Source organism: Crocodylus porosus, unplaced genomic scaffold (assembly GCF_001723895.1).
Source record: "Crocodylus porosus isolate Cpor-Errol unplaced genomic scaffold, CroPor_comp1, whole genome shotgun sequence".
NCBI classification, from domain to species: domain Eukaryota; kingdom Metazoa; phylum Chordata; order Crocodylia; family Crocodylidae; genus Crocodylus; species Crocodylus porosus.
In genome coordinates, this window is record NW_017728909.1 from 21,693,587 (window position 1) to 21,705,163 (window position 11,577).

General features: G+C 61.1%; 1 protein-coding gene across 2 annotated transcripts; it reads right to left on the minus strand.

Moving 5' to 3' along the window:
- Positions 1–132: 132 nt before the first annotated feature.
- Positions 133–11,516, minus strand: PIGO (phosphatidylinositol glycan anchor biosynthesis class O). Of its 2 annotated transcripts, XM_019531890.1 has the most exons (10): positions 11,029–11,516; positions 9,220–9,363; positions 8,489–8,612; positions 7,728–7,887; positions 7,123–7,296; positions 4,846–6,400; positions 3,446–3,649; positions 2,955–3,148; positions 2,474–2,544; positions 133–2,052 (listed from the first exon to the last, which is right to left on the minus strand). In XM_019531890.1, the coding sequence occupies exons 1-10, from the start codon at positions 11,507–11,509 to the stop codon at positions 1,932–1,934; spliced, it is 3,228 nt and encodes a 1,075-aa protein (XP_019387435.1). In that variant the 5' UTR covers positions 11,510–11,516; the 3' UTR covers positions 133–1,931. The 2 variants fall into 2 exon arrangements, with proteins under 2 accessions (XP_019387435.1, XP_019387436.1); XM_019531891.1 differs by lacking the exons at positions 133–2,052; positions 2,474–2,544 and having other exon boundaries at positions 2,972–3,152.
- Between the last annotated feature and the right edge of the window lie 61 nt (positions 11,517–11,577).

Genomic DNA, 11,577 nt, shown 5'->3' on the forward strand with positions numbered 1-11,577 from the left:
AAATTGGATGCTTATCTTGCTGGGATCCTATGACCCCAGCTAACTTCCTGCGCTTTGGGCAGGGGGCTGGACTCGATGATCTCCCGAGGTCCCTTCCAGCCCTAATGTCTATGAAATCTATGAAATCTTTGGTGTGGAAGCCTAGTCCGCCTCTCAGGAGGGACTGGCTCAACAAGGCCCCCATTCAGCTGGGGGCTTCTTGGCACGACTGCAGGGTCTAAGGAGCCCTCTCCGGTGAGGGGTCCCATTACACTGATTGGAAAACTGGGGAGACTGAGCTCCCACGTCAGTGCTCATACCCCTAAAAAGCCTAAAGGTAACATGGAGTTTAAGAGTCTAGGTCAGTTGTACAGGACTCTCCCTCAAGCCGGGCGGGTGGAAAGAGCCTGGGACATGTCCCCACCTCATTGCTAGCAAGTGCCAAGCACAGGATCTTGTGGAGCCAGGACTTTTGGGTTCAGCCACTGCTTCCTTACGTGGATGTGCCCAAGTCGCAGCTACGCATGCCTTGGGTGTGGGGTAATCCAGCCCTGATGGGAGCAGGCGTGCTGGGGGCAGTGCTCACTCACATGTGCCCGGTGCCCCGAGATCCCAGACCCAGGCTGCAGAGGGCTTGGCTGTCCAATGATGAGTTGTGCTGGGAAGGGGAAAGCACAGCACAGTCCCGGCAGCAGCAGGGATGTCAGGCCAGCCACAGCCTCAGAGCTCCCAGTACCGTCTGCTGAGGCTGGGCAGAAGTCAGGCAGTGGCTGCACAGTGACAGGCGCTCCCACACTGCAGAGGAAGATGCTCAGAGAGGCCCCTGCTCACACCATGCAAGAGCTGAAGGAGCAGCTGGGCACTGCAGAGAACAGCCCCGTAGCAGGTGACCCTGTGCGTTGCCCACCAGAAGTCAAGTACAGAGCTCAACTCCCTTGCAAAGAGCTAAGCACTGTGGCCACGGCAAGAGGGGGCCCTTGGCTGCACCACACACTCATTGGTACAGCTGTGGAGCTGAAGCCAGATCTGGCTGCTCTCCCCAGCAGTGTCAGCAAGTTGTGTGTGGGGTGGGCCAAGTGGGCAACTCCATGGGTCCCGCCAGCAGAGACAGCCCCTTCCAAGCTCTGTCCTGCCCTGTGCGGCTTCCAGGATCATTTCCCCACCGCAGGGGGAGATGACAAGGGCCAGAAGTATCGAGGAGCCAGGTGGATATGACTTATTAGACAGCCCTGCTAGAGGCTCTGGAGCTGGCGGTTGGGGCTGGTTTGGGATCTGAGGAGGTGGAAAAGGGGTCACTGGTTCAGAAAGGGCCTTGCCCAGGGCACACTGGCCTCAACTCGCCTGTCCCCTCCCCCACCAACTGAGCTGCATCTCAAGAAGCAGTGCCACACAGACCATAGTTGGGCCCTGCCACCCTGCACCTGGCAGGCTTCTCCAGCTACAAACCCATGCACACAAACCCAGGGGTGCACACATGCAGAGCCCTTCCACGGGCTGAGGAAGACAAGGAAGAAGGGCTGGTGGGGCCAGAGCTCACCCCGGGCAGCAGACAGGGGTGGCAGTCTCATAGAAGCAGCTGCCGCCAGGCTGGGGAAGCAGTTCCAAGGCTGCATGCGCTTCACAGGTCCTCCTCTTCAAAAGCCTGGCTGGCCCATGGTGGCCACTGCAGGCTGCACTGCCCCTCACTGATCAGCTCAGGGACATGCTTGATGTGTCCTTCCCCCATGCAGCTGGTCCCTCAATCACCAGGGCAGACAGCCGGCCTCCAACCCCAGCGTAGGGGGAAAAGACACCCAGCTCCGTGCTCACGCATTCTGCGAGCAAAAGCCGACCGGCAGCCCCTTGCAGCAGGGAGGCAGGAGCAGCCCAGGCTGCCAAGTCCCTGCAGGCCCCACACAGCAGGGAGGCGACAGATGCACTGGCTTCCCTGCTCCCTCCCGGCGGCTCAGCTGCTACCTGGGTTCGAGCTGCCTGTACCAGGCACTAACGGCACAGTCCACGTGCAGCACCAGGGAGATGCCCAGCAGAAGGCAGACGAAGCTCACCACGAAGCCCAGCGCCTCAAAGAGGAACCTGTAGGCAGGATGGAGACAGAGATGGCATTGCAGCCAGGACCCTGTGGGAGACATGGCCGCCCTGGCTCCCTCCACCTTGGGGGCCCACAGCCCTCTAGCACCCAGGAGCATACAGCCCCCCAGCCCCACAGATGATGGGAGTGCAGCCAGGGATGCAAGACTATAGGAGCCCTACCAGCTCCCCCATCCTGCAGGCCATGGCCCTCAAAAGCTCACGGAAAGGTCACTGCTCAGCCCTCATCAGTGAGCAGCCAGTGCACCTGGGAGCTGTTCCATGAGGGTCACTTGTTTCCTCCCCAGCACTTCTCCCGTGATATGGAGACGTTCCCCCACTGGAGCTACGGCCTGCAAGTGTTCATTTCCTTCCCCTCCAGAACAAGGGACCAACCCCCCTGCCCAGAGCAGCCTCAGGGACTCACTTGGGAGCAAAGACCTTCCAGACCATGAGATGCCTCCTGAGGATCATGGCAGTGCAGACACAGGCCAGGAGCTGCCGGAGGAGAGGGAGAGGCAGAGTCACCATGGAGGAGCCTCTCTCAGCCACATCGCTGCCAACTGTGCAGAGCCCTGGCTGCCCAGAGCCATTTCAGATGGGCCATGAGGACAGCCCGCAGCCAGGCTGGGCCTGAAGCAGCAGCCAGAGAATCCCTCTGCCGAGGTGAGGAGCTCAGCACTACCCAATCACTCCTTCCCCACTCTCCCACCCTGCAGGCTACCACAGCTGCCATGCCTCCAGGAGCTATACCATGGCTCCCCCGTGTCCTTGGGCCCCAGACAGGCTCATAACCACCTCGTGCAGGCAGGCAGCAGGTCATTAACTCTCTGGACCCCACCACTTGGAGACTGCTTTCCTCCCTGACCGCCCCCTGCCCAGTGAGGGGGGCTTGGCCCTGCCGTTACCTGCATGCCAAGGACAAAAAGGTACTTGAGCCCCAGCTGCAGCAGCATGGCTGAGAACCTCTCCGGGGCTTCCCGCAGCCTCATCTCCATGAGCGGCTCCTGCTCCTCATCCTGAGGGTCCTTCTTCAGCCTCTTCCGCCGGGAGCCGCGTGTCTCGCACAGGAATGGCCAGAGCAGGAGCAGGGGGCAGCCAACTACCTCAAGGACAAAGGCACGAGGAGCTGACGAGAGTCCCGGCAACACAGGGTTCTGGAGGCAGGGACTGCAGTCCATCACTACCAGTGACTGATGACACCTCGGACCCAGCCCCGCCCAGGAGAGCAGAAATGTCTGCAGACTGACTGGAGTGCTGCACTTCTGCTGGGGGCCCAAGAAGGCCCCCTGCCATGTCCCGAGCTGCTTCCTGCAGCACTGAGCCCAACAGCCAGCCTGGGAGGCTGGGAAAGAGACTGAGGTCCTGTTCCCTGGCACCCAAGAAGAAATCCACTTACCTGCAAAAAGGATGTGGGAAGCAAAGGTGTTGGCAGCCACCAGCAGGGCAGGTACCAGGTGGGTGGTATGGTCCTCATGGAAGCCCACAAAAGCCGCGTTCCAGTGGATGGCGGGGAAGATGGGCTGGTGGCCTGTGGAATAGAAGAACTGGGCGGTGGCAAGGACCCAGGCGATCACCGCGTTCCAGGGGACCACAAAGGGCTCTGAGAGAGAGAGAACAGGGTGAGGAGCAGACCTCTGAGATGCTTCCCCTAGCCCAGACAAGGCACATGCTAACCCCTTGTCTCACTGCCAAGGGCTTCATTGGAAAAGGCATTAGCACGGTCCTCGACTGCTGCACACACAGCTCATGTAAAGACTCTGCAGAAAGCAGAGCTTGCTGAGCAGAACTGGGCACTGCCCCACATTGCTACATGCACTAGATTAAAAGGCACTGGGAAAACCAGGCTGTGTGGGCTTCGCCAAAGGCTAATGGGTCAGGAGGCCTAGTAAGACTGGCCTGGACCCCCCCCAAAAAAGCTGCCATGTGCTGGGTCAATCCCTAGGTCAAATCTGCCCCACCTGCCATGTCACACAGCAGCAGAGAACAGAGGCTGGAAGAGAGAGACTGGGGTCTGACCAGGGTTTTCCCGTTTCTCTCTCCCTTGCAGCCTCCAGCACTGAAAGTCTGGGAAGCTCTCATGCAGAGGCCATGCCCCTCACCCCTGGGCTCAACAGCAAAGGAGGGCTGAGATGTACCAGGATTGAAGTGATGTGGTCAGCACATTTCCCTATTTAGCTGGAACATCTTATCTTGTGGTGGGAACAAGGATGACTGTGGACACAGGTGACAGCTGCATAAAGGAGGGACTGAGGCCCCCGGATCCCGGGGCCTTAGGACACCGGCTGTGTGTGTTATAAGGGGCTCTGGGGGTAATAACCCTTGCTGAGCTTGTGCCGCTAAGTACTGGGCCTAGGGCCGTATCATAGGAGTCTTTCAGGACTGGGCACTGGGACAGCATCCTGGCATGATGCATGGATGACCTAGACAAGGGGAGTGACACCGGCGTCCCTCTGCTCACCTCTCCTTCAAGAAGGGAGAAGAGTCCAGCCTAGGGCATCCAGAAAGCCCTGATGGTCCCTACCCACCCAGCCAAGGGGCTACAAAGCTCTCCACAGCCTGGGAGGCCTCTGACCCACGCTGGGGCTGCTCTCACAGCCACACGACCCAGCTCGGGATAGCTGGGGCTCCCCTTCCCTTTCATAGTTGGTAGAGTCAGAAGGGACCTGAGCAGATCATCAAGCAGTCCCCTCTTCCCCGCCTGGGAAGAGGGGACTGCTGACACCACCTGCTTGGAGAGGGGCCCTCCTTGATTCCCAAGAAAGGCGGCTGCCCAGGCGATCCCAGCACCTGACTCACCCGCCTCGCCAGCCAGGCTCATGGCAGACACATGGAGCCGTAGCAGTATGAAGGCCTCCAGGAAGAGGAGCAGGAAGGAGAGGCTCATGCGCTCGCTGTGCAGCAGCAGCAGGAAGAAGCCCAGCAGCGTGAGGGTGATGATCAGCGCAGCCGAGTACACGCTGCCCAGCCCATAGGCAGCCACTGCTGCCCACCGACTCCCACCCTCCAGCCGGCTATTCAGGGACTCCTGCATCCTCCTGTAGATCTGTGAGATGACGTGCAGCAGGTCGGCTTGGGAGCTGGGTGCCCCCTGGTAGGGGGTCACAATGGGTCCGGCTGCAGCCCGATTGTCCTGGGCGAACACTGTCACCGGCTTCCACAGCACCAGCAGCAGCCCAGTAGCCACCAGCCCATAGACAGCACGAGGGAAGGCGACCAGCGCGGCCTGCACCAGCTCCTGCAGCTTGCCCAGCGTGTCCTCGGTGCCCGAGGTGACGGCCCAGTAGCAGGCAATGCAGAAGGCTATCAGCGGGAAACCCCAGCGCACAAAGAGCACCAGAGGGCTGGTGCTGTTGAGGTTGCCGTAGTGGCGCAGCCAGCGCCGTACTGCATACACCAGCCCCACCAGCGAGGCCACGCACAGGAGGTAGCAGAGATTCTTGACCTGGGGGCTGCGCAGGCTGGACAGCGGCGCCAAGCAGGGCGAGGGCTGGCAGTGCAGCACCTCATCACGACACTGGTGGAAGAGGCTCGAGAGGCGCAAGCAAACCAGCAGGGCAGCCAGGAGGCCCAGCAAGGGCCGGCTCTCCTTATGGCAGGAGAGGGAGCCTGGGGGCTGCTTGGGGGCATCTGGGGGGGTGCTCAGCTGGCCATCCCAGTGGAGCTTCCCCACCCACAGCATGGCCAGGGAAGCCAGGAGGAATGGGACCACCCGGGACTCAGCTATCACAAAGCTGTCTGAAAACATAGCGCCACAGCGGAGGGCTAGGATGCCCAGGGGCAAAGCTGGCTCCAGCCATGCTCGCAGCCTCTGCCACAGCCCCATGCTGGCCACCGGTGGCCGGACACTAGCCAGATGGATTCGCCGCGGCCGCTGGCTCCACGAGTGCCAAAAGAAGCCCAGCTGGGAGGCTGCAGCTACCCATGACGCCACCAAGATGGGGTCCAGGTCCCCGTGGGCCCATCCCAGTAAAGCTCCTGCCAGCAGGCCCCCAAACAGTGAGTAGAAGCAGTGGTGGTAGAAGTCTAGGGCACTGGCCAGCTCGGAGGCGATGTAGCAAAGCAAGCAGGAGGCAGCAATGAGGGCGCAGCCGGCCACCATGCGGAAAGGGTGGAAGCGGGCCCAGGATGTTGTGCACACAGCCCGTGCCTCCCGCAGGTAGTGCTGGAAGTGGCTGCGCAGCCGCCCCAGCTGGGCCTCCAGCTCCGGCAACGCCAGCAGCCCCTCCTGCACCTGGGCCAGCAGCTGGGCATGCTCCTCTGCTGCCGCGGTGAACAGCTCCTTCAGCTGCTGCAGCCGGTTCCCAGGCAGGTCCTGGGCAGCCAGCGCATAGGAGTCCAGGAAGCGGTCCACCTGGGAGAGACGGGGTCTGTCAGCAGTTGCAGGGGCATTGGCTCCCTCCTGCCTCCCCCAGGCACTGTACTGCACCCAAAGCATCATCAGCACTTGCCCCTCAGCTGCACAACCTGTCCCTATGTAGTCCCATGGAAGCTGGATGCAACTTGGCACAAGCATCCTGCTCCCTTCCAAGCCCCAGCCTGTAGGTGCAGGACACACCTTGTTCCCAGACACAGGGAAGCACACATCTGAGTGAGCTGATTGCCTCCTCTTTATCGCACTACTAGCCCTGCGCCAGCCACATGCTCCACTAGCAGCCACTACCTGTTTCCTTCTAGGTCACTGATGACATCCCCAAGCAGCTTCAGGTCTCACACCCACTCCTGCGGCACCTGCTGGAAACTCCCCTGGCCAACAGCAATGCCCCAGTGATATCACTGGCCAGTTGGTCCAGCCCCCTGGACATGGGCTCTGGGGATGTTTTACAATCTAACTACCAGGCACGTCTGAAGCAGGCACCTTCCAAAAGGTGCTCCTAACAGCGCGGGGTCCAAAAGGCTCCTTCCAGCAGAGAGCAAGAGGAGCCACCTAGGACCATAACAAGAGTGGGCACCAGGACACCTGGGTTCCAGTGCTGCTGCCGCCTCAGCGACCCTGGGCAGGTCTACATGCCTGTCACCCAGGCGCTGGGGTGGGAAGGACAGCCGGTGCGTGATGCAAGGAGATCCCTGCCCTACCTGCTTGGCATTGACATGATATGCTGCAAGCTGGCTGAGTGCAGCGGTGACAGCGTCCCCATCCCCCTCAAACAGGTCGGCCATCACCTCTCCGATGCTGCTGTAGGGAATAGGCACGCCCAGCAGCAGGGCCAGCGTGGGCACCAGGTTCACCTGTGGGACAGTTTCCGGCTCCTGAGGCAACAAGAGAAGGGCATGGCTGCTGAGCACGTCCACAGGCTGAGGTTGCTGGTACATTCGTGCTCAGCATCCCCTGAGCTGGGACACCCCTGGTGCTGCACCTTTGGGTCCTCGCTGGTGACCTGCAGGGCCTCAGGGTCACCCCCCCCTGCACAGGACAGATGGGGGGCAGCTCAAGAGCAGCAGAGGGGCTCAATCCCTGGAGATGCTCCAGAGGGGGAGTGGGAGTCACAGCCAACACACCCTTCCTGGAGTCACGGCCAACACATACCTCACTTCCCCTCCCAAATCATCCCCTGCAGCCTGTGTGTGGAGACAGGCTGGGCTACCTGTAACAGCTCCATGACCCAGGGCCACAGCCCTGGCTGGACACTGCCTGGCAGGGCTGGGGGCCTCAGGCTGTGTGCATGCTGCCCCGCTCTCACCTTTGGTGGGCCAGCTCGGAAGAGCGGCGTTTTGCTGTACACGAAGAGCGCCGCATTCACCTCCTTCTCGCTGTCTCCCCCATGGTCCCCAGTGTCCGTCATGCCATGGTCACCTGCCACCAGCAGCAGTGTGTCGTTCTCCAGATGATCCACCAGCGAGCTGTATGGGAGAGCAATGAGCCATCACCACTTCCCACAGGAACAGCCTTATGGGTCCCCAGACCCTAACAGGGACCCAGGACTCCTGGGTTCTCTCTCTGCCGTCAGCCTCTGCACTAGCTGTTGCACCCGCTAGCACCGGCTCCACAGTGCTTGTGCTTTCTGGGGGCTGCTGTCACTGCAGGCATGGAGAAGCCAACTCCACATGCCCTCCCGCAGGCTCCAGTTCTGACCTACAGCTCTAACCCAGCTCCCTCCCCTGCGCAGGGTCCTGGGACAGCAGGCCAGGACTGACTCAATCCCCAGTGATTTAAGAGCACGTGGCCGACTGTGACCCCATTAGAGGCAACCCTAGGGCTCTGTGTGCTGCCATTGGGGGTTCGTCTGTCGCCTTGCAAAGCCACCACTATGCTGCAGCATGTGCTCCCTGCTCCTCAGCCCACAAAGGCCACCCAGGCTCCCCATGAGACCACGAGCTGCCCCATGCAGGCTCCATGAAATGGGTTGGGGATGCAGGGACCCTGTATCCCCATCTGAAAATCAGGGTCCTGAAGGCACCACAGTGAGCTGGCATCCCCTCCCCTCCCCTGGTCTCTGGTCACCTGATCATCTCATTCATCTGGGTCAGCTTCTTGGCCATTTCTGGGTGGTCAGGCCCGTGCTTGTGCCCACAATGGTCCACGCCCAGGAAGTGGGCGATCAGCAGGTCCCAGTCCCCTCCATCCACTGCACAGCGAGAAAGGTGGGGGATGTGAGGTGGGGGGTGACCCTCTCCCACCAGCTGGGTGCCCCCTTGTCACCCTCAGGCTCTTGGGACGGGGCAGGACACCCAGCGTTTCCCAATGAAGGGGAATAACCACGGGTGCTGTGGCTCTGGCTGGTCCCCGGGCACCTTTACCCAATCTCTCTTTGCTGCCGTGAGCTCTCTGAGGACACTGCCCCCTGCCCTGCATTCAGGGAGTGCTTGTCACCTTGTGGGAGCTACAGCAAGCCCCACAGAAGCAGAGGCAGCCCCCACCCCACTCCTTTCTCTTTCCTCCTCCAGCATCAGGAAGGGAGATCATTTTAAGGACAAACTCAACCTCCCTCTCCCCACAAGGAGCAGGCACCCAGGCCCCTCAGGCCATCATGTTATGCAGATGCAGAAGAACCCCCCTCCCCCCCCAGCCCAGCTGCAGGCCTCTCCCAAGCCAGGAGCAGCACGTCCCTCTCAGAAGAACACGGCAGCCCCCAGACCCCATAACAGACTCTGGGCAGGTGGGTCACCCCCAACCTAGGCCAGGCTCATCACCCGACGTGGGCACAGCCCCAGCCCCAAGGAACAGGTGCTCACCTGTGCTGTAGAGGTGCTGCAGGATGCCATCGTCCACAGTGTGCAGGTCCTTCACGTTGAAGGACGGGAAGAAGTAGGAGCGAGAGAACATCTTGGGGAACAGCCCGCCCCATGTGTCGTCCCCCATGAACACCACTCTCCTCCCTGCGGAAAGGGACAGGAGTTAGCACTGTGACCTGCAGGGTGCCGGGATGCTCCCCACCCTCCTGTGCTAATCCCAGGAGTCTGGACAGGCCCAGAACAGCACGGGGACCCCAGCTCCACCCCAGCCTGGGCTCAAGGTCAGCAGCACCCCAGAGCTGTTCTTCAGGCCTACGCCCAGCCAGCTGGGAGAGCTCAGCCCTGTTAGTAGTGCCTGTAGCGCACGCTCAGTGCAGCACAAAGCGTCCCTCTTATGGGCCATTTCTGCAAGAGACCAAAGACTGAACACACTAAAGGACACATATGATTTACGTAGTTGTAATGAGGCAGCTGCTGGGCTCGGTGCTGTGACAGGCCAGGCCAGACCTTGCCCCAAACATCAGGTGAGAGACAACAGAGAGGTGAGAGCACTGAACAGAACCAGGGGCCTCCAGGCTCTGGGAGTCTCCAATGCGCCTCTCAGAGAATTTACCCGGCCCCAGCAGCGTCTCTCAATGGTTACAGCCTAACACGGGGTCACCACCCCCAGGGTAAAGCTACTGCTCAGGTGAGTCTGGCCATCGTGTCTGTCCCCACAGCCAGCCCGGGAGAGCTGGTCCTGTGTCTGCTCCTACCTAAAGACTCCTCAGGGCAGGGGTCGCATTCCCCACTGCAAAACCCGGACCAGCTGGAGGACACATCAGACATGCCAGGTGCCCATCCCCTCCCAGCACCAGGACGGTGAGACTGGGCTGGAAAGCTGATAACTGAGAGCTCCCTCTTTCTGCCCATGCCAAGAACAGGGAGTTGGAAGGGGCAGGTCATCCTGCAGATGAGGATGACCGTGACCATCCCCATTACATGGTGCCTGGGGCACTTCCCCCACCTGCGCTGGAGGCATCTGGGATGGGACCAGCACCCTCCTCCAACAGCCTTGCCGAGATCCAGACCTTCCTCTTGCCCTCCTCCCTGTGGCCCTGGCTGCACCCAACTGCCCCAACATGAGGCCGTGCGCCTGGGGCAGAACCTGTATGTGGCACGAACCCCAACATGAACTCATACAGAGCCTGAACGTGGTGGCTGCAGCAGCTCACACCTGAACTAAAGCACTGACGGCCAGACCCCCCTCCCCTGTGAGACACTCAAGTGTAACCCCATTGCACCCTGCTCAGGCCCCTGGAAGTATCGAGGGGGGGACATTCTCCCCCTGGTTCCTGTCCCTGATTTCATCCCCAAGCTCAGGGATCAGGGTTGGGAGAGACCAAACCTGTTAACTCATCAAGCAGGGGGAAAGGACTGCACCTCAACAACTAAGAGCAACAGAAGAGTGCCAGCAAAGCAGCTTTCCCCCAGACAGGGCACGAAGCCATGCATACGCGTGTGTACAGATATGCACGTGTGCATGCATGCGTGTGTACATACATGCATCTGTACACACACGTAGATATGCGTCTGCATATGAACGTATGCATACATGTGTATGCACACACGTGTGTGTACAGCAATACATGCGCGCCCATACATGCATGTGGGCACACATGTGCATGCTTGCATGCAGGCACACACACACACGAATGTGCGTGTGCGCAGACGGGCGTGCGGTTCGTACAAGCACCTAAGATGGAGGATGACCTCGTGGCTGCACACCCACCCGCCCTAAGCACTCCCACCCAGCGCCCCTCCCCGCACCGTTGTGCACGAGCTGGGCCAGCAGGTTGTCCTCGCGGATGGCGTAGGAGGCGAAGTTGCTGCCAACGTCCACGAAGGTGGGCAGGGAGCCGGTGGTGAGGCCCTTGATGCGCTGCATGGTGGTGGTGGGTGGGTCAGCGCGGAAGCGGTAGAGCCGGGCGTGGTGGGGCTGGGTGGCCGCCAGGTGGTGCAGGGCGCCCAGCTTGTTCTCATAGGGCCGTGGGCGCGGCCGTGCCTCCTCGAAGCGAGCAAACTCGAAGGCCAGCGCGTCCACCAGCACCAGTACGGCCCGAGCAAAGCGCCGTGGCAGCCAGCACGAGCCCATGGCCAGGGCCGTGGCCGGGGCCGGCGAGGGGGTGCAGGCGCTGTGCTGGGGCAGCTCCACCCGCAGCAGCAGGAACCCGCTGGCGAAGAGCCACAGGCCGGCCAGGAAAAGAAAGCCGGCCCAGGCCAGGAACAGCAGCACCGGGCAGCGCCTCATCCTAGGGGCAGGGCAAGGGTCAGTGCGGGGTCCTAGGGAACAGAGGTAGGGGCACCCCACCAACCATT